This window comes from Patagioenas fasciata, chromosome 4 (genome assembly GCF_037038585.1).
Source record: "Patagioenas fasciata isolate bPatFas1 chromosome 4, bPatFas1.hap1, whole genome shotgun sequence".
Lineage (NCBI taxonomy): Eukaryota > Metazoa > Chordata > Aves > Columbiformes > Columbidae > Patagioenas > Patagioenas fasciata.
This window is the reverse complement of record NC_092523.1, coordinates 53037829-53060896: the sequence shown is the minus strand read 5'-3', so window position 1 is coordinate 53060896 and position 23068 is coordinate 53037829. Positions and strand designations below refer to the sequence as shown.

The 23068-nt window shown below is 40.9% G+C and overlaps 1 protein-coding gene across 35 annotated transcripts in view; it reads left to right on the top strand.

Annotated features, from left to right (window-relative positions):
• Nucleotides 1-23068, top strand: part of ADGRL3 (adhesion G protein-coupled receptor L3) — a 384288-nt gene that overhangs the window by 221215 nt on the left and 140005 nt on the right. For all 35 annotated transcript variants that reach the window (XM_071807883.1, XM_071807868.1, XM_071807860.1 and 32 more), the window contains one exon: nucleotides 11946-12055. In XM_071807883.1, the coding sequence (XP_071663984.1) occupies nucleotides 11946-12055 (110 nt within the window). The remainder of the gene's footprint in view (nucleotides 1-11945; nucleotides 12056-23068) is intronic.

Here is a 23068-nt window from a genome sequence, read left to right as displayed (position 1 = left end):
AGACCTGCTAAGGATCCAGCTCACTAAATACACAAGATAAAACTATCTCAAACCTCCAGCGTACTTTGGAGCCAATGACAGACAAGCTACAGATTACTTGAGTGGTTTAATTAGCCTTATCATTTGTCCATGTTAGCTTGTGCTAACATGAACTAGAACTGCACTTGGATTAAACTTATTTGATTAAACAGATGAGTTGACAAGACAAATGTTCCTTGCAGCCCTCTGAAGCAGGTACAAAACAAACCTTTTCCTGATTCACCTTTCATTCTTACTTTCTTTCCCACCCACAGCAGGTGGATTTAGGATGAATCAATAGGGATGTCCTTGTTGGAAGTGGTTAGATAATGAGAAATCTGCTTAGATTTGTGAGTGTACAGCTATAATAAAGTAATGTAGTGATGTCAGACTACCAGTGCTGCTGAACAAGTGTGCCATATGGCTTGTTATTTACTTTTTTCTCCTCAAATTTATAGGTGAAGGTTCACCAAATAGGAGTAAAGAGTTTTCATTTTGCTCTGAGTGCTTGTCTGTGGTTTCACTTGATGTAAAAAATTTCAGGTGAACAGGCAGAATGACTTTAGCTCCCACTTTTTTTTAGATGGAACCAGGTTTTAACACTTACATCATCAGGAGAAAAGTTCTGACCATTTATCCCATTCAGGAGTGTCACCTTTAAAAAAGAATATGTACTTAAAGCAGTTTAAGACCCAATTTCTCAACACTGGGCATCCCAGTACACCTCAGCACAAAGGTAATTGCTGGGGCAAAACCAGGGTAGGTTGAATTCCCTGCGGCATTCCTGTGCTGAGGGACTGGGATAACTGCCAAAATCGATACCACTATTCCAGTGTACAAACAGAGACTTGCCGGGGTGAATTTCTTTCCTTGGAAATGAAGCAGGTATGGATTTAACTCACCTGGTTGGTAGCCCTCTTAAAGTTACTTATGTGAGCAACTGTTCTTGGCAGGGGTGTAATTGAGTCTACACTCATGGCCTGAAGAAATTTATTACATATTTTTTGCAGAGCTATCCATTGTTTTCCAGTGGAAACTGCCTAGTGTTTGTCCCAGGTCATCCCCCATTGTTGCAGCTCGCCAGAAAAATGGCAATAACTCAACTGCTTGGGTCCGGGCTCTTCTCTGCCTGTTGTTTTGTGGCACGACTGATGTTATTTGGCTGTTTTGAAGGTAGTAGTGGTTAAGAGGGCACGATGAGCAGAGTTGCCATTGAAGGAGATGGGAATGTATGTCGGCTTTTCATGTGTTAATACCTTTGGAGGAGGAACGTGGGAATGCTTCAACGTGGAGCAAAGGGAGAGTAGGGAGGAAGGAGGAGTGGGGAAAGCAGGAGAGAGGAAGGTCAGAATGCCTCTGGCAGCTTTTGGCAGCCTCTTCAGAAGTGAAAAGACTAAAACAGATCATGAAAATACTCTCTGGGTATCCCTATATGGTAGAAGATGCTGCAAGTTGCTGTAGCGGCAGCCTGATGTTTGCTTCCTTGCCGTTTCCATTTCATTTTTGCTGATGAAGAGACGACATCTATTGCTTCCTTGACAAATGGGAGTTACTAATTTGTTGTAGTGGAGCCGTGGGGGTCTCAGCTGTCTTCCCAAAGCCTCTGCTGGCACTAAATAATCTGTGCAAATATCTACATGCCAGAAAAAGAGAAAGGGATGAGGCTGGATGTGATTCAAGGTCTCAAGGTATGATTCTCTGCATCCCAGAGCGAACAGATCTCACTGAGGTTAATGAGAGTTAGTCGTATGATGTAGAGAGACCCAGGTCTTTGCTTTGGTGGGCACATTGCACCGTGTAAAGGAGAGCATGTGGATGGCATGTCCATGCTCTAGTTCGAAATGGTCTGTGTAAGCCCCAAGTGACACGTGGAGGCCACAGATATGGGTGCTTAGATGGAAGGGAAAGAAAAATGGTAACATCTTGGGGCGAAAAGGGTGGTCCAAGGGCACTTTAGCCCACTTTTTTATATCTCCTCCATCTCTAGCATCGTTCAGAGTAAACTAAAGTTGTGTGTTTAAATTGGTGTCATTTACTCCTGCTTGGAGACATGTGTTGGTGTTCTAACGTATTTTATTCTGTTTTATAAGTCAATTAGGAGCAGGTAGAAGCTAAAGTGATTCTGTCACTCCTAACCAGGGGGGTTTCTATCAGGTTAACTAAATTAGTTTAATTAAATCAACCACTACTACATTCCTGGAACAGTCTCCCCAAAAGGCTCCTGTGCTCGTGTGGATGTGTATGCAAACATCTGCCACCATGTGCAAGGAAACAACCTCCTAAATACCAACCTGCAGCTCTGTCTGGGCATTTACCAGTTGCCAATTACTCCAATATCATGTCTAATAGAGAGCTGTAAATCTCCCTATAAATTCAACTTGCTGCTTGGGCGGCTCTGCTGACAGACCCATAAACAATTTCTGTGCAGGGAGTGATTTTTTTCTAGTTTAGGAACGGAGCCACTTAGATTAGAACTCAGCATTTTAGTGAGAAATGTCTAAACCGTTTACATAACCTATTTACATATGAATACAAACATTACAGGCTTTATATTAACAGCCCTTGTTGTTGCTCATTACTATGCATAGAAAAAGACATCAGCATTTCTAGTAGCATCTACAAAATTATAAATATGTGATAGAGTAATTACTGATTTGGAAATCCAAATTATATTAAAATGATTGTAGCATCTGTGTCTCCAAAAACCTCTCCATTTGTCAATTCTAATCTTTTATTGCTTAGGCAATAAACATGAGTCTGGTGTCTGTTTACAGAGTTCTTCATGAATCCCACCTCCCACAACCCCTCCTTAAAATTCAAATAGAAAATGGAGGAAGGAGATATTTGATATCAAAATGTGTAAAATCGGTCTGCAGCTGTTTCTCTCACCTTTTCCTTTACCCCATTCCTTCAAAAATATGAGAACTGATGGGATTCTGAAGCAACTGAATTATCTGAAGCACCCAGTAGTTACCAGGAGGATCATGCTGGAGCTGGAGAGATTTTGTCCTCATGCTCTTAGTGTGGGTAAAAACTTGAGCCTAACAGTGCATTATGTCCAGAGGAGACTGTAGATCTCAGCAGGTTTGGATAGCACAAGAAGATGCTGCCCAAGGGAATTCATTCATGATCATCAAGTGTCATTACTTGTAGCATCATCTTGCTTCCAGGTTTTTCAGACTTAGATGGAAATTCTATTTGAGGGAAGTCAATAGGAGATGAGTTGCCTGAAAATAATGCATTTCATAGATAAGCATACAGATATATGGTAAGGTGAGCGGGGATTGACTGTGTCAATCAAGAAGCTCTTTGAGAACAGGTGCATGTCTTTAACCTTGCCTGATGTTGGGGAACAAGTGCTTTTTCTGAAGGGGTACAGCTATGATTTGCTCTGGCACCCCACTTTTAGCTGAGCTGTCCATAATTCCCCCTTTGGCTTTAATTACAGCACAGGTCGGGGTTTTTGGTAGTTTTTTTGGTGTGTGGTTTGTTTTTTTGTTTTTTCCTTCCTAAGAACAGGTAACTCTTTTGCCTCTTGTGGTGAAGTGAACAGTTGATGCCTTCTTCCTGTCAGGGCTGAAATATTCATGACCCAGCCAATGATGTTGGGAGCGGACAATATTGCCCAGGTCCGGTAGGTCTCAGAAGATAACACAGCTGGTATCAGAGGTTACAGCCCTCTGCACCTCGGGGGCAGCTACAGAGCAAACTCAATCCCCTCAAGGAACAGTAATACATAAAAATATCCTGTTATCTTCTTTTCCCTAAAATGCAACAGGGAGAAATGTGACAGTGGGAGCAACACTCTCTCCGGAAACCCCCCTGCCAAATTTGAAAGCTTCACGTGGCTGCAGCAGTACAGCTCCTTCTCATAAAATGGAGGATTTTATTTGCTTTTATTAAGTAGCAGAAGCTTAATTAAGTTTCTCCTGAACGTAATAAAAGTGATACAGCTGAATGTAGGTCAGTCCCATGTAATTGTTTTACCACTTTAGCAGCTGTTTAACTGATGCTCAAGTGTTAAATAAGAATGCCAGCAATTTTTTTAATTTTTTTTAAGGGGGCTAAGTGGTCTCTTTCTCAGGGGACCATGAGGTTAACCTTGCCTCTTTGAACCTAATTAATCAACCAGTGCTAGCTGTGGAATGCTCTTTAATTGCTCACTTGTGCAGTCATTTGTTTTGTTTAACCTGCAATGGATTAGACTCGTGTTGTAAGGTCCTTGCTTCTGTCGCTGAACAACTCCAGCCCCATGCAAGCCTGGGCTCCTGTCTGTTCCTGATCCCCCAGGGATGTGGCAGGGAGGAAAGGGAAGAACTACTCTCCCCATTTTTGCATTTTTCTGGGTCCCCTCATCATTATTGGTGTGCTTCCCAGGGCTGCATGCTTGGCAAAGGGAATATCATTAGCTGTTAATATAACCCAAGAATTCTCCAGATATCTCACTCATTTTCTTTCATTAAATGTGAAACTTTAGAGACAGAAACTTTAATGATTTTTTGGTGTGTGTGTGTAATAGCATATGCTCCTCTGGGACTCCTCTGGCATCCCGTGACTCCCAACAGCTGTCAGGCAGCTCGGATTCTTTTCCAAACTCCAAACATATTTCCTCCTCTTTTCGAGGATGGAATTTCGCCCCTCAGTCCGAGGGTCTGTGAGATGCAGTGACAGGATTCCGTGACAAAGTTAAGGCTGCCAAAGCATTTGGGCCAGAAATAAGATCTTTTATACCAATTGAGGCGGGGGGAAACTGGAGTTCTGAATTTCCAGGCTGTAACACGACTCTACTTTTGCTTCCAGCCCCGATGAAGTGTTTTGAGACAGCGTGTTTCTTGTAATGCTTGCCATTAACATTCAGAAGAAATCTAGATCATTTTAACATGTTTCAAAAAGGGATGTGAAAATTTATCTTCCTTTTTATTAGATCCACTGCACTGAGGCACCCAGTGGCTCTAGAAATGTAAGTAATGAAAGGCAGAGAACAAATGCAAACTATAGAAATGATTTATGGAGACATCTGATTAATTTATCCTGCATCTTTACCCTTTTATCCATCTCCCTGACTTCGGCTAGGATGTTTGAGCAGCATCAGTCACCTTATTTTAAAGTTGACTTGCTGGCGACATGCTCCCTGCGTTGGAATGTGGATTTTCTGGTTTCTGCCCCACCTGAGGTTCCTGTGCAATCCTGGGCAGGTGTTTTTTTTTCCACAGAGCTCTCTGGGTTATATTACCGAAGCGGTTAGGTACTCTGTGACACAGCCTTCTGTTTGAAAAACGCTTAATAGCCAGCGACTTTGCTGCTTTCCATGAGAACTGAGGAGTCCCATGCTGGTCAAACAGCTGGGCCTGTTTGTAGCTCTGCCAAGAAGAACTGAGCTCTTTGGAAAAATTCAGCTCTGGTGGAGCTCAATTTCTCCTTCTGGAAAACTTGGGCTTTGGTTTTAGCTCCCTCCTAGGAAGTTTTCTTATGTACAACAAGTTTAATTCTCTTAGTACAGTTATACAGGCTCTGTAGTATGAAATAGCCAATACTCCATTAGTAAAATTATTTTCCACACCTTCAAAAGGAAGACTTGAGGTTTTGCAGAAACCCTGTTACTCCGTTCCTACTGCTTGTTGTCCACAGATATTCAGAGGCTGCTTTCATATCAGATTTTTGTCTCAGGATAGAGCCCTTTTAGCCAAATCTGTGTGTATTTTAACCATATATTTAAAGGGCAGATAATGTAACAAGCAAGCAGTATCTCTTTCAGGATGTCAACCAGTAATGTAGCTAAGATTAGGCTCTTTTTTTTTTTTTTTTTTTTTAAATGGCTGTCCCCTCCCCCTTTGCTTCTATATGTGCTTTGGCTGGACAAGGCTGGGCTGGGAAGCACATGACAGTTTTGTGATGCTGTTCTCTTGAGCTTAGAATCAAAGTGCAGTCTGCATTTAGTCAGGCTTTGGGCTGAAGATCAAAGAGGCAGAGTTGGCTATGTTGGAATTAAAAAAAAAAGAAAAAAACAATCCTCTTTGAATGCCAAAAGCATACTTAGTTCATTTAATGACTATTTTTTGAGAAAGTTTGGTTTGTTGGTGGTTATTATTCATATTGCTTTAATGCCTGAGCCACAGAGAGGGGCCAAGGCTGCTTTGTGCAAGGTGTGCTGTACAAACTCTGGTGTCTTTAACTGGTGCTGTATTAATAGCATATGACCCTTGCTGGCTGTTTTACTCTAGTATTATATTTTTTTTGTCTGAAATGGTTCAACCATGATACTGAAGGTATAACCTGTCACCTGTTGATCCTACGGCTTGGTCAGGAAGCTTCCCCCCAAGAGGCTGAGGGATCTTTGCTTCTTTAACTCAAATCTATGGACCTTTAGTTAAAAATCACCTCGGTATCTTGCCATTTCAAATTGGAGATGGAGCACAGTACAAATGATTTGGGCCCAGAACCTTTCTTTAACCCTAATTGCAGAGGTTGAAAGGCTGAGACATTAAACCTACCAGTCCATGAATACAGATTATTTTATCACCTTTAGAGGCAGTATTCTCTAATTTCAGTTTTTCCTTTTGCAGGAATTAGTCACTGGCTGGGATGGAGACATTAGGTGGTGATAGTAAGTGATGGCATTGTGGTTATTACTTTATAATTTTAAAAGTTTCTACATTTCATGTTCAGACTTGCTTTTTAGCTCGTCAGCAGGTTCGTACCTCCCAGTGCTACAGGGCTGCAGTGCCATGGGATGGGTAGGGAATGGTGGACTTGGGCTCTGAAGGTGCTTCAGAGCTGTTGGAGGAAAAAGAAAAAGCTTTGGTCACTTGCTCTGGCTATCCCAGCTCTGGGAAGCTGCACTGAAGAAGGAAAAATGGGTTTTAACTTGCATTGACTTTGCGTTAAAACGGCAATGAAGACCAAGTGATGTGGAGTGCCAGCTGAAATTCAGCCCAGGCCTCCTCTAGCCTTTCATTTGACCTCCTAACCCAAATTAAAAGCAAGATTGTTTTCTGTTCACAGTTATTTTAACTAGTGTTAACTCTGGCTAAACTACCCAGCGTTTTATAGTTTGGTTTGGTTTAGGTGTTTACTCTCCTCTCCAGATATCCTGTCAGTGTTTTGTAAAATGGATTTTTATTACGGTGCTCCAGAAGTTTATGGAGTTGGATGAAGGAAAGTACCTGTGAAAGGGCAGATGTAGTTCTTTAAAAGGTGAGTTTTACAGCTTTAACACTTGGTTTGGTTTTCAGCCCTACAGACGGACATCCAGCAAAAAACATCACCCTACATTGGCCTTGCTTGTGTTTCCAGCTCCTCGTGGCCAGAGCGACACTGCGACTGCTTTATGCTTGTATGGTTTTCTACATCTTTGGTCCAAGTACTCCTGATGGCTTGGACAAATTGTCATTTTGTTATTTTTATACCAACTACGAGTGTATCTTCCACCGACATTTTGGCTCTCCTCCTCACTGTGTTTAATCACAAAGGGATGGGACAGAAAGAAATCCAAGGAAATGGTAAAATTTAAGAGCTGAAGGATAGTGCACAGCGTGGGCATGGGGTGGAAAAAGCTTCAGTGGCTTGAGAGGACCATTCTTTGGAGGATGATGACGAGCCACTGCGTCCTCGCTGCTGGGTCCAGACCTTGGCTTCAAGTAGATCCACCTTGTGCCCCAAATTGCCATTAAATTTATTAAATCTCATGAACTTGCCAATAAATGTTTCTTGTTAAAGTTTAAGGGCCTTATCAGTGGGTTGAAACAGCATAATTATTTTTCCTTGTTTTTTTTTTTCCCTATGTAAAAACTGCTATTTAAATCGTTTCCAGGACCTGTTTTCCATCTTGCTCCACAATATATCGAGGGAGTCCCCTCGGTGACCTTCACAGCTTGGATTCGGTTTGGTTCAGCAGGGTTTTTCTGCTGTACAGCTGCCTTGGGTTTTAGTGTGGTTTCAGTGGCTTGTTTTTCTTCAGTTTTGCTTTGCTCAATATAAAATAATAATCAGTGGAATGAAATGAGTTGAGGTTATAGAAAGAGGACTCTCTTTTTTTTTTTCTCCCCTGTCAAACATCATAAGGTTTTACAGTAACTATGGCAGTTTTAAATGTATCTCGTTGGTTTATCTCCTCAAAGGTGCTTGGTGAGGCTGCAATTAGGAGGTTCTGTGCCTCGTATATTGGTTTGATCACATAGGAAGTGCCCGGTCTGACAGCTCCTGGCAGCTGGATAGATAATTAAAACCCGTCAATAAAACAACAAAACGCAGTGTGTAGTGGGACTCTTCTGTGCTAGCATTAAACAGAATCACACGGATAATTATATCGCAGCAGAGGTTGAAAAGCCAGCTTCTCTGTGCTCAGAAAGATCAATAAAAAGGCCCATTCATAATGAAGAAAATGTTAGAGAAACTGGATTTTCATCTCCCTGTCATTAGATCCTTTTCTTTTAAGGTTTTGTGAATTCTGTTGAGGAATTCTTTGTTTCTGCAAGCTAAACAGGCAGAGGATTTAGCTTTGCTTTTGTGCAGTGCATTATTGGAAGCAAATGTGGTGAACCAAAAGCTTTTCTCAGGGCTCGCGGTTCTGTTCTCCCCTCTCCACCCTCCAATGCCTCTTATTTTTTTTTTCCCCTCTTCCCCCCTTGTTTGCAAGCCATCATGTTAACTCTACTTAGGAGTGAAATTTCTCTTTGCTTCCTTTTTGCTTTCTCCAGGGCATTATTTTATTTTATTTGATTATTTTATTTTCACTTGGCCCTTCCTAAAGGCTTGATTTGGAAATATCACATATTGACAGGGCAGAAAACACTCCTGCCTGACTTATTTGCTGTGACAGCCCCTTTCTTAAAGCAGTCATCCAGAGAGGAGATTTCTTGTGTTCCCAAGAAGGGAAAGGATTTCTTGCAGCATTACCATGAAGGATAATGAATTAAGTCTGTCTCTTACTGTAAAACCAGTAGAAAAGTATAATAGACCTTGGGATAGAGGCTTGGGTGTAGATGTCTGGCCTATATTTGAGTGTTGAGGCACATGGTTTTTTGGTTACTCTTTGGTTGTATATCGCCCCAGACATTTCTAACCTGATGCTCTTGACATATCTGTGCTATTAAAATTTCTGGAAATGCCTGAAATAGACGTCACCTGCCAAACTTTTTTTTTTTTCCTTTCTCTTTTGATAAATATATCAACAATGTCAGCATTGGTAAAAAATCAAAGGTGTCAGAGCAGAAATAAACAGCTGTTTATTTCTTAAAGTGTTTCTGCCTTGCTATCGCATGATGACCTTGTCACTTAAAAATCACAAAAATGTTTCCAGGGAGAAGGAATGGAAGTTTGCTGAAGGGAAATGAAGTTTCTGTGGGGTTTTTTGTTTGTTTTTGTTTGGTTGGTTTTGTTTTGTTTGTTTGTTTGTTTTAAGTCTTAACTGAGAGTCGCAAGCAGAGTTGAGCCCTGCAGCTGATTCTGAACTCCAAGGCTTCCTTCAGTCCCGCTTGTATAAATGCAAAACAAATACCACATGAATTATTGTTATTATTATTGTCTTATTAAAATTCTTGAAAGTAATTTTCCACTGGAACAGGGAGAAGTTTTGCAAAAGTAACCCCTATCTTCTGTTAGAGTCTCTGTGTAACACTGGATTGACACCTCTTCTAGAATAAATATTTTTACGCATCTGAAAGACAAAACAGGCACCTTGATAAGTGGGAATAAATGTATCTGGAAAGAAGACATAAAGAACCTTTTTGTTTTCTTTTGTTTTTCCTTGTGACTGGGACAATTTACACTTTTTCCCAGGAGGGATTTTTGTCTTCAAAACATACATGTGAATAATGTGAACTTCTTTTCATGGATGAATTCCTTGGGCTGATTTTTAGAACGGTTTTGTGTATTCTCTTTTCCTGAACATACAGAAATGCATGTTGCCATCAGTCTCAAGTTGGGGTAAAAATGCAGATTTGGACTTATGCTTTGGTTTCTCATCTCTTGGTTGCCCTTGGGAGGCATCTGCGAGGTGAATGTGGGACTCTGGTGTTTAGGAAAAGGCAAGCATTTCCAGAGGAGCCCAGGCACTGGCAAATGAAGACTTAAAAATAAAACAACCCAAGCCAACAAGATGACTGTGAATTCCTTGTCAGATTTCATGATAAATGACATTAAGGGTAACTAAAACCACTTAGGGGCTTCCTTTATTTCTTCAGTGTCTCCAGAACGTTTGGTTTAAAATGTTGTACGAACTAATAAAATGGAAGCTGCTTTTTTTAATAGGAATGAAGTTGTCTGTCCGGTCTCTCAAATTCACAGATTCCTCCCACAGTTCTCTTTTACTCGTCTCCCTTTCTGTGTCACTCCTTGTGTGTCACTTAGTGTCACCTGGGCCTTTAATCTGTCTGGAAAGCAAAATGACAAAACCAAATAGACTGAGAAGCCCTTGCAAAAGTGGCAAAAAGTATGAGCAAAATCACAGCAACCAGAGATTTAATGATGAGTGGTTTTTACCTCTCCCTCCCCTTAAAATTTTCCTAGGTTGATGTCTGACAGTAATAGTTGGTTGAACAGGTATTAGGGGGTTTTTGTCTGAGGTTTTTAGTGCAAATTGCCTTTGTCCTTTTAGTGTGCTGGAACAGGAACCTGCGTTTTTCACCCTGGGGTGATAAAAGGAAACGCAAAATGCCAAGTGCCAGACGCAGTTTTGTTGCCCGGATATGTGGGAACAAGCAGGGCTTGGGCTTTTTTTGGTTTTGTGGTGGTTGTGGGGCTTTTTTGTATGAGACACTGACACCACATGGTATTTGAGTTTTCATTTGGGAGTTTTTAGTTTTGTTTTGTTATTTTCCCCTTGAAAAGGAGTCCGGGGGGTGCTTCAGGACTTGCTAGAGTTGAGGGGAGAAGCCCAGGGGTGAGGACAGCAAAGTTATCCTTTCTGTTAATAAAATTCTTTTTCATTGTGTATGATAAAACTAGTCACTTGCTGTGATAACTGTCATCTTTCAATTAGAAAACACAAGAATGTCCCAGCCCTCTGGATTATCTGTTATCTGGCAAAACAGCCTGATGAGCAAGCATATCAGCTCTTATTAATCTTTCCATAAAATTAAAGAAATCATGGTGCTTAAGGCAGTTGCTAATGAATCAATTTTAATTTATGGGCTCAAATAAAATCCTCATTAAGGCTGACAAACTGTAGCCTTAGGTAAACACAAAACATTTCCAGCACAGAGCTAAATGAGTTCTGCACTGGACGTCCTGGCTTCTGGCAGAGAAGCCACGAGGGTCACGGGTCTCAGGGAGAGCAAATGGAGTAGTCTCACCCTCAGGAGGTCTCTTTCTGGCATGCCAAAGTATAAAAATCAAGGCTTTTGCAAAAAAACCCACAACACTTTGTCCTAGGAGGTGAATCCATTCTGGGCAGAATGATCGAATAAAACAGAGCTGTTGATAACAAGTGTGTTGACTGTCTAAGAAAAACTATTATTTTGGCTTTTAGACAGCTTATTTGGTGATTTATTTTTTTTTCCCCTGCTCAAATGTTGCTGTTTCTAGTCTTTCCATTAAACAGCATTATTCAAGATGACTGTTTTGGTGGGAACACTTTATAAATATTTTGTAAAATGCATTTGGTATGCCTGCTATAAAATATACGATTATTTTTGCTGTCAGTGGTGATGGTTTAGTCTTTGGCGTTTTGTTTGGTGGTGATGCTGATATTTAAGGATCACTGTGATGGAATTTATTTCGAGAACTAGAGCATCACACAGCTGTAATTTTTTTTTTTTTTTTTTTCAAACACGCCCCTAGGGTTTTTTTTAAAGAACTATCTCCTGGTGCTGTACGAAGTGTCTGGAGGGGAAGGTTGTGGCACAGTGCCTCTTCTCATTTGGCAATAAGCTGTCCTCCTGCCCAGATTCCTTTCTGACCCTTCTTTTTTTTTTTTCCTTGCTTTGCAGATGCAGTAATCGGACCCAGTGTGCAGTTGTTGCTGGCCCCGATGTGTTTCCAGACCCTTGCCCTGGGACGTACAAGTACCTGGAAGTGCAGTACGAATGTGTCCCTTACAGTATGTATCTTGATATATTTTAATTTTTGTCTTTAATAGAGATCTTTTATTGTGGAGACCAGACCAGCCTTGAGCTTGTTGCCCGAGGGCAAGTAAATGCTCAGGACAAACCACGTGCGTCCTCTGAGGCTGAGCTGATAAAATATGAAAAATTGCCCTCTGTTCAAGGTTTCTGCTTATCTTAAATGTATCCTAGTAGTGCCTCCCATTTTCCTTGTTGTACAGAGGGACAGTGACATATCACCTTTTGGAAAACACTTGGGAAGCCCCATAAGTGCCAGCAGCCCAGAAGAATGAAGCATTATTGCTGCCTTATAATTGCTGTTTTCACAGTTTTTATGCTTGTAATGGTATAGCAGTGCACTTCGGACCAACCTATATCTGTGTAATCGGTGACATTGGATAAATGCCTTAAATACAGTATTGTATTGCCGAGGAGGTAGAAAGCTAATGTTTTGGGAAATTTGATGTTTGATGCTGGAAAATACTAATTTATAAGCTTCCAAAGATAAGAAGACAAATTAGAGGCAAACCATTTACCCTGAATTTTGGGGCTAGGAAGACAGTCGTCTGGGATTGCAGCACTATGTGCTGAATGGAAAATGTTGGGGTTACAAAAATTTAAGTGTACCTCAGAATTTGCTTTCTATAGAAGTTGAATCTGCTAGACACAGTTACAGTCCTACAGTCAAAAACGTCTTACCTCAGAAAAAATAACAATGCTTCTGTTAGGATTGCGCTTTTTATTCGCGGTCATAAGGAGCTGAGCGGTGAATTAACAGCACTATTTCCAAAGCTCACAGCACACCTCTCAAAATAATAAAGCAGATACAGCAAGGCACCACGTTCAAACCATGGAGTTGTATTGAGAGAGCAGCAGGAGGCTTAAATTTGCTGAAACCCTGGGATTTGGCCCAAGGGCTCATAGTATCTTCTTCCTCACCTTGAGCATGGGTGGCAGGAGAGCAAAGGTGGCTGAGAAGTGACAGGAATGTGACAACTCACAGCTTCTCCGATGAGGGGTGAGGAGGGCTCGGCATCTCCAGATTTGATTTTTCTAAACAAAAACATGAAACTTCTAAATGTGTTGATGGAATTAGTTTGTTTTTTGTTTTTGTTTTTTTATAATGGAGTGAGCCATTAAACCCATGGAAAAAGTGACATCAGGGGCTTAGGGTCTGCCCTGGCAAACTCATACCAAATTACCAGTCTGGAGTTATTTCACTCTAAATGAAGTCTTTCATTTTACAAATGATGTTGTGGGTGGGGAGGGCAAGGCGGGGATTGGTTTCTACTTATCGTAGCAGGTTTTATTTCCTTGTGATTGGCAATTTGTGTGAGGTTTGACATTCCCTCCTGAGACTGGGCTGGTAAAGCAACAGTCATTACCTGGTACCCCTTAGTAGCCTTTGTTGTATCAAAAACAAAGAGGAATAGTGGTACCTTTTGAGCAAGGTAATATGTGAATGTTCTACCCCAAGGTGTTAATCGGCCCTGCGCGCAACATGTAAAATAACTCTTGTGAAAGGTTGCTGAGCACCAAACATACAGTAGGGATTGAATATGTTTTAATGACCTGAATGCAGGGAATAAAACAACAACAAGAAGCTGCGCTGCCTTCGCAATTAAGTTAATGGCTTTAATGGCTGTTTGCTCTGGTTTTTTATGAATCGAATGTAATGCCTCTGCGAGCAGAATTTGCGGGGGGAACAAAAGGGCAGCACATGGTGAAGGAGGATCCACTCTCCCGGGCTTGTGCTGCAGCCTTACGTTGCCATCTGCCATACAGCCATCTCCTCAAGAAACACAGTGATTGCATAGCACAGAAATTCCTATTTTCACTGGTATTCCCAGCTTGCTCTGTCTGTTTGGATGGGGTACTCCTTACGGCTTCGAATTATTCCTTACAGTTGGAGGCGGACACATGCGTGTGTGTGTGTCTCAAGAGAGCAGTGTTTAGGAGTCATCTCTAGCAGATGTTCTTAGGCGTGGCCTTAGGCACTTATGCTTAATATAGTGCTAGTGTATCCTCTCCTTCAGAGAAAAATTATGGAAAATTTAAAACTCCATTGCATAACCTGCTCATTGTGTGATTTATTGATTTATTTATTTTTTTAACTCTTCCACTACTAACTTCTATCATGTTCCAGAGGAAAGAGGAGGAGGGCAAAAAACAAACCTCTTCTAACTCCAGTAGCTCACATATTTTAAAAAGTCCTTTGTATTCTCCTTTGCACTACATTCCTGTGTGCTCACTAGGGATACCCCAATAAGGACAGTTTGGTGAGGCTGCAGTTACACTCGACATGTGGGGAAGCCAACAGATAACTAAGTAGCCCGATCCTCTCCTTGTTTTCCTGATCCTGCCATCAGTTTATCTGGTGGCAGATGCTGTCTACAAAAATTGACAGTCATTACAAGGACTTCTGCGCTTTTTTTTGTTGCCCTCTGATAATGAAAAGCAGGTGATTTCAAAGATACCAGGCCTAATTTGACAGGCTTCAGTGGCATCAGTTGTCCTATTTTTCTGGCATCACCCAATTAATTTTGTCATTCTTAAACCAAGGCTTGGTGTGTAGTATTCATTTCTCTCAGGCCTGTTTTAAATACCACCCCTTTTCTTTGGAAATTATTCCTCCAGAGAATTTATTACTCCCATTTCTTTAAGCTGCATTTCCTTTTCATTGTGACTAAGAGAGCTTTTCCATGTACCGCTGCAGACCTCTAGTTTGCCACCTCTAGAGTTTGTAGACGCATGTCATGCTGTGGAGACATGTCAGAAACTGCATTTTAGACTGCGTTACACTGTGTATAAGTAGGAGGAACCACGCTTTGTGTGGGTCCCTCTGGTCCCCAGCTCTGTTTTTGATGTTCCCCTGTCTCCTGGCAGGGGAGGGATAAATGGGTAATGGGAACAGAGTTGTGGAGGTAATTTTAGGTAGCTGGGTCTAACACTCTCATTGCAGAAACACTCTGGTATCTTCTGGTGTTTGTGCAGACCTGTTGTCATGGCACCAATACATTTAGGAGAATAATTTTTCTTATTTCATCTTTGTTATGTGCTAAGGGACTTCCATTTTTTGCAGAAAGCAGATGAGCGGTTTATCAAACACCGTACATGAGACTGGTGACAAGCAAGAGAGTCCTATTAGGCAGGATTTTGGATCTTATCCAAATCTGGATTTTATTTCTGTTTGGAACAAGGTGTGAGCTGGTGTTTTGGAGGGCTTTTTCTGTTCACTTACCCCTGGAGACAACCATTCAGGCTCCTGAGGATCCAGCATGTTGTTGGAAAGGGGATTTAGCTACCCTGAGTCAAATTTACCTTCAGTTTTTCCTCAGCTCTCTCTTCCCTTGCATTCTCAGCTTTGGAGTCCCCAGAAAAACTTGTGTGATGATGTCCTACAAAACCGATCTGTTTTTTGATAGAGACTTGGAAAATGTAAGGTACGGAGTGGGGCAAAATGGAAATAAAAGGTTGTGGCTCACGGACGACAAGCCCATTGCTGCATTCACGGGGTAACCGTCAAGTCTTCCACCAGCTTTTAATATTGGAGAGATCTGTTTGAAGGGTTGCTTTCTTCAAGGGAAAAAACTTTCGTGGCTTTTCAGGAAGGATAAATCATTCTTCTGGGTGCATAAATGTTACAAAGGCACCAAATTTCTTCAGTGTTTACATAGATTTTCCTACTTCTTTGATACCAATAAGGGAAAGGAAAACAATGCTCAAGCATGGGTCATCTTTTCTTTTCTTAAGACTTTTTGTCTTTTTAACATGGAAGCTGAAATCACATTTCCCAATTGCTGTATTGATGGAAGGAAAGGTCATATTCCTTTTATTGCTGACAGAAGAGTAGATGGGCTCACATATCAATAAAAGTGAGGGATGGTAAGTGTGATGTGGGAACAGAATTCAATAAAGTTTTATTGTATCACAAGTGGACTGAAGTGCATTTAAAAACATTAAATGAAGGCTCACGATATCTGCTCTGCTGGACCTTAGGGCCACTGAATAGACAGATAATTGAGTAATGACATTTTTAAGAGGATACAAGCACTAGAAAGCAAACTGATATTTTAGTTTCTCTAAGACTGCTGGTGGAAAGGGAAAGAGCAAGGAGAATCTGGGAGAAAACTGAAATCTGAAAACAATTTAATGAGACCACTTTTGCCCAAGAATACAGTTCTTAATTATTTCTAGAGTGCTGTAAGACCTTTATGTGGCCTCCAGGCTTTCTGTGTGCATTTTCTTGCCGCCTTTCCTCTCAGGAGAGAAGCAGCGTTTGTCCATCGAAAACAGGGACCAGTTTTCTTAAATAAATGGACTTAAGGCTTCTGTAGTTTTCTTTAAACCTGGCTGTTGGTCAGCAATGAGTGAATTTCCCTCTGAAGCCAGGCATCCTTTGTTTTATTTAGTTAAATACATGTTGGGGGGGGTGGGGCTAGGAACAGTTATTAAAAAACAAACCAAAAAAACCCTCAGACCTAACTACCGATTATGATTATTTCTGAGCAAAGAATCATTACTTTGTATCCTGCTGACAAATTGCCTTTCTTCCAAAGTGTACAATTTAATGGACTTGGTGGCCAAAAAAGCCCTTTCTTGTATTTGCTGGAATTCCCAGCTTTGCTTGGCAGCTCTTTGTCTGTGGAGGCAGAAACAAAAGATGTGTTGCTGCCCATATCTGGTTCCTTTCACTTTTTTATTTGTGGGGAGAGTGCGTGTCTACAGTAGCCACTTGAAAAGCACCCATAATTAAAATAACCTGGTATTGTAGGTCTTTGCAAACCTGGAGGCTGAATTAGATCTGAAATGCTGGGGGGACTGGAGTCTGTTGTTGCCTGGGCACCTTGGAACTTGTCGGCTGATCACGGGGTGTTCTATTGCACATTTGCTGTCAAAGTTGGGAAGAACATAATTTGATGGACATGTATTAATACCACTTAGAAAAATAACTTGGTACCATACCAGCTGAACAGGTTGTTATGAAAGAGTCATTGCAATGAGTCAGTGTAACTTCAGTCATGTGGATGTTTGTCAATTCTCTGCCCATCAGATTTTAAAATTGCACTGCTAATTAATCAGGGAAGTGAGGTAAGCCTTCAAATGAGGTCTGACATTTGAGCTGGACATCTTCAGGCTACATAGCTGTTGAAGATCTTGCACTCCAGCACAGCGAAAATCCAAGTGCATGCCCAGCACCCCTGTATATTTCCTTTTCTTTGTCCTACTATAAGAATTTAATTACCTCCAGACTTTTTATTTTTCAGATCAAAGGTAAATACGGGGTTTTTTGCAACATGACCAAATGGCTTTTTTTAAGTGAACGAACCCATTTGGTGATGGAGTAGGAGTGGAGTAGCTGGCAGTGGGCTCTGCTGACAGGCATCTGATCAGCACGGCGTGTCGAGCGACACACAGGACAAATTAAACACCCACTGTCTGAACGCCAGGTCTTTGGGTGAGCAAAGTGTCTTTTTATTGACTGATTTTTTTGCAGGCAAATTCAGACCTTCCTTTTCCATTAGTTTGGGAAACACTGAGCATCGTTTCAAGACGTAGGTGAGAGAAACAGCAGGAATGGTGCAACTCTTCTGGTGTGAAAATTTGGGTATTGTGGTGATAGATGTAATTACGGAGCTTTTTTCCTTCCAGTTAGAACTTCAGTAGGTGGAAAGTTAAATGGGTGCCGGTGACAAGTTTGCAATAGTAAAATTCATGAACAAACTGAAGTGGATGTGGGGGAGCATGGAAAGGCTGACAGTAGTTTATTGTTAATTATTGGAGTTTTACGCAAGTACAGCTAGGAGAAGGTTTCTTTCTGTAGGGAGTATAAAAAGGTTTCTGTGGTAGAGCAAGAGGCAAAGTTCAGATCTCTATCCCCACCATTACCTCACGCTTGCAAAGCTTGCCTTGTAGAGACCCAGACTTAATATAAGTTAGACTTTACCATAGATAGATTATATGTTCCTCATGTGTGATGTTTTTCTCAATGTGGAGCCTGTCAGTTCTCTGTAACTCATTTATTGTGGAAGCTGAAGGTGGAAAACTCTGAGTAGTGTAACTTATTTTATGAAGATGGTGAATATAAGGGCCTAACTCAATTCCTTGTGTGACTTTGTGGCACCATTTATTCCTTTCCAGTCTTGTTCCACAGCAGCTGAATTTTTAGTGAGAAAGTATATATTGCTTTGGGTTTAGCCAATTAAACTAGCATTTACTTAAAATCTTAAGCTGTTGTCTAAATGCCTTCAGCCTTTGAGTCTGAAACAATGGTCATTAAATCACAGGGAAGCTTTGTTTCACTGTCAGCAAACTTTGGGTCAGGTTCCTGGTAACCTGAGGCTATCTCAAGTCATTATCTTTTTTCCAGAAATTCGTCTTTTTTATACCTGTTTCTAGCGTAGTAAATAAATGATACAGTCAGATGGAAACTGGAACCGAAGCTGAGCAGAAATAATGAAATTCTGGTGAATTTCAATACTACTAATCATCCAAACAGTGGAACATCTTTCTAATGTGTGAAATAGATTTGTGTTTGATTTACAAAGGTCTTGACAACATGTAGCAACCAGGACACTGCAAATATGCCTGTCTGGAGCACCAACAGGAAGAAACTGCTGGTTTTAGGTCATTCGTACCAAGTCGTATTTTTCATCTATTTCCAACAGGTCTACCAGTAGATACTTGCCACCAATTTGCTGTCTAAATGTGACCCATTTGTCTCTGAACAGTTTTGTCATCGTTAAGGGGAATATATTTTCTTTCCATCTTTAATAACCTATTGTCTAAATTGCCCTATTATGCCAAGCACCCTCTGGAGACATGGATATGGATTTCATATATTTTATAACAGATCTTCATGGAGATAATATTTATATTTTCAGATTTTATTCTTCTTATCCTTTCGTCCCTCTCCATAAGTACTGCAAAGGTTTATTTCATTGGTGCAACCAGTGTAAGGAGATTAAGACCATCCTTACCAGGTGCTATTATAAATCCACAAAATAAATGAAATACATTTATTGGTTTTTATTCTGGCCAATGGGAAGAACAGAATAGCTGTATCCAGTGGTTAAGTTGAGGATTGAAGATCATTTCTTCTAGCACACAAGGGAAGGGGGGGAGGGGGAAATTCGAGTGTATTGAGGCAAATCCCTTTAGTGCGTGAAATATGAAAACATATCTTTCCAGATCTAAAAATACAACTTGGTTAAGTTTCTTTATATTAAAACAGCTCCCAGGAAGAGAGCCAAATTGATCTGAATGTATTATTTTTTTACTCATTTCCTCCACTTTCCTTGCTAACAACATTTCCAGTTGACTTTTAAGAATGATATAGGCTGGCATGAAACCATACTAGTTGTATGTACCTCAAACTCTGGCAAAGGAGACAGAAACATAGGCTGAGCAGCATTTGATTTTGGTTACCTTCAGACTCTGCTTCCAAGAGGAAAGAATTAAATAGGAGGAAGATTTGTGGGAGGCTAAGGCAAAAGGGGCCCTCCCCACGGCATCATTTTGCAAGAAAAAAAAAAAAAACAACAAACTTGTGTCTACAGGTTTCATCTCCCAAACCTCTCTCAAAAAAAAAAAAAAAAAAAAAGATGTGGTAGTCAACAGTTAGGCTGTGCAAAAATGTTATTTGAGGTTTTCCGGGGTGTGTCTGGCTATTATTGGGGTAGCGACAACCGATTCAGACTAGAAAAGATTTGTTCCAGTTGGCTTCCTAGATGAATGGAGTGTTGAGGGTATAAACTAATCTCCTTCTCCAAAATCTTTTTCTTTTCATGGGCAACTTAAATATGTCTTAGTTTTTTGAAAAACACTTTAATCTCATTTATCTTTAATTTCTCTATTCCACTCTACAGGCCCACTTAAAAGGATTTGCATGGACTATTTATCCCTTCTAGTATCAAAAGCAAATTCCCTTCTAGATCTTATTTTTCACTGATAATCCTCTGAGATGTGTAATTTTAATTTACCTTACAGATGACATCTACCTGGTTTCTCTCTCTGCTTCTCTGAAGGTATAATTCAGCAGCACATCATTAACTCTAGTTGGTTGGTTTTTTTTTTTTCTCTCCTGGGTGTGTTGAATGTTGTCTGTTGTTTCTCCTTTGCTGGAAAGCACAGTATAGTTCAGCAGAGGTTGGGGCTGCACATCCTGGTGCAATCCAGCTGAATCCAGCCTTTGTCCTTTTGGTTTAAAAATTAATATTCGCACATTGTTCAGTTTAAGCTTTTGCAAAGGTTTCAAGACCACACAGATGTACCTGAAAGCTTCCGAAACCTCAGATGTTCAGACCTGCAAAATAATGGTTCTGTGGAACAGAATGCGTGCTGCTGCCCTCGGTGGGGTTTTGAAGATGAACCTGTTATATTTAGGTGCCCTAATGAAAGCTGAGCTCCCTTGGAAATCTGCCTTTAATGTGTGTATATGAAACACTCTGGAGTTATTCCACCTATGTTACTACTTAAAGCAACAAACTGTGCATTTAAGTGCTTTTATGAACACTACCTTAAAAGATGGTTCTATGTTTCTGCAGCAAAACTGAGGGGTTGCAGGGGATGTAAAGTCCACATAGCAAATGCAGACTTGGTTTTCAAAATTTCACCCTAAGGAAAAGAAAAATTCCGGTAACGATGCATAGGAGATGTTGGAGGTATTTTTTATGGGTAAGATTTGGCACGAAACATTGAAATTATAAGATAAATTACTTTGATTTTCTAGCCTCGAAAGGAAAGGCTAGTGGTTCTCTTAGGTGTAAAATTACACCAGATCACTCCTGGTGGTCTTGTCCTTGTCGTAGGCTGAAATGAATCCTGCTTCAAGTAGGTGTGCATTTGGATCTTGTCGCTGCTTTGGGTAATTCTACTTGGGTTGGCAGCACCTGGAAAAGGATGGACTGTTAGTCTGTACTCAGTATAGAGCTGGAAAAAATACAGAGACATCATCTGTTGAAATGGAGTGGAGAGAATAAGGTGGTATCTGAGTACTCCATAGATTTGACACGTTCAACAAATTAACAAGTCGGCATTTGTCCATTTAAAGACTCGCGCAGAAGAGCAAGCATGTGCCATGTACATTTGCAACCAAGTCAATAATTAAATATGTTCCAGATGACTTGGGGCAGGCAGGGGGAGGTAATACTGATTATCAAGCGACAAATCTACGTGCTGTCGCTGATGCTTTGAAAACAAAAAGTCAGTGTTTCAAACAGAATACATTAAAAATATATCCTGGTTCAATTGTCATGTTTGAGTTAAATTAATCTTTGAAGTTTTGGAGTGTTTTTTCTTGTGTGGTTTGTAACAGTTGCCTTTGAGTACATGTTTTTGATGAGAGCACATGAAATACCTGGGAGTTATCTTGTTGAGGGAATTTGAATGCACAGAGAGAAACTGGGCAGCCTTAAAATCAGAGTAGCCTCGGTTATTAAACAGGGTGAGTCTGGGACTTCAGATTTGTGAGTGGTGAAATTCACGGTGCAGCGACGGTAATAGGGAGAGACATTTCCAGTGCGAAGGAAAAGCATTTCTTTCTCACAGAGAACTGCTCTGTCCTCCCATCTCAGAGACAAAATGAAATGGCTGTCAAAGTCTTAAGCCGGTTCTAGAGTACACAAGACATTCACATTTTTCTTTGATACAGGAAAAAATATGCTCTGTGTATACCTGCATTTTAATAGCTCTGTTGACGCATTCAACTGCTCTTCACAGTTGTCCAAACATCCAGCAATTTGTTTATTAACTGTTTGAGGGAAACAGTGCCAAAGTCTTAAATTATTTTTTGCAATGGGAAGATGCTGATGCTTTGCAGTGACTCGATAAATGGGGCTTCCAGAGCACCATTTGTGTGCCCAGGGATGGTTGCCCATCGTTGGCTTTAACATATGGCAAGGAAAGCTCCGACTGATTGCTTTGCAACACTTCTTCATCCACACGTTGATACTCACATCGAAATGGGTTTTCACAGTCAAACTCGGCCCAAATCTTATCAATTATGAATGGCTGCAACAGATGGTATGTATCATTGTTTTAAAGAATGAGAAATGAGAATTTTGAATGAGAAACACATGTTGCTCAGCAGCTTTAGCTGCCACTTCTGAGACAGGAACCAACTCGCTGACCCCTTCTTCCCCTCCACTTGTTGGATAACATCCTATTTTAATAACCCAAAAATGGAGACTGTGAAATATGACATGATGGAAAACTCTGAGCAACCATCAATTCTGGAGTAAGGGGATCCTGCTCTTTCTCAGCTTGGTGGGAGCTGCACCTGTCTGGGCAAGGGTGAAACTGGGGTTTGCAGCACAAGTATTGGGCAACCTTTCCCAAGGTGCCTTGAGCCAGGGAAGTTCTGCAGAACTTCTTACCCGAAGTTTCAAGAAGTTGGTGTAAGGGGCTGGCTGGTAACCTAAGACCAAGATGTATTGTGGTGATATTGATGGGCACTTTAGTGGGTACGTGGCTTTGCAGAAAATACCACCTATTCCTTCAGTAAGCCAATTTTCCTTGCAATCTACAGCTGTTGCCTTGCTTTCTTTGAAAAATCAAAGCATTTCTCTAAATACAGCAGGTAAAAGGTGGTCTCAGAATAAAAGCCCAGCTGTCATCGATCTGATCTGGGTGAAGATGTCCCTGCTTGTGGCAGAGGGTTGGACTAGATGAACTTGGAATGTCCCTTCCAGTGCACATTGTTCTGCGATTTGATGATTCTTGCAGATCAATCCAACCAACAGCAGTGTTGTAATTAATTTTACATTTAGGTTTGCAGCCCAGCAGTCCTCAGAAACTGGGCTGGCTATTTCAGAAACTGCATTCTCTGAGTGTCTCCCTGTTTTCCCTACAGACACAGAATTCTATGCACATGCCTTATCTGGAAGCGAACTGTGTAAGCATCTGCATGATGAGTGCTTAATTTGGTGGAGAAGAGGCTGTTAAAATCTTCGTCGCTTTTACAAAACGCGCTGCAAAAATGTTTGCTGGCTATGGTGCAAAATATATCA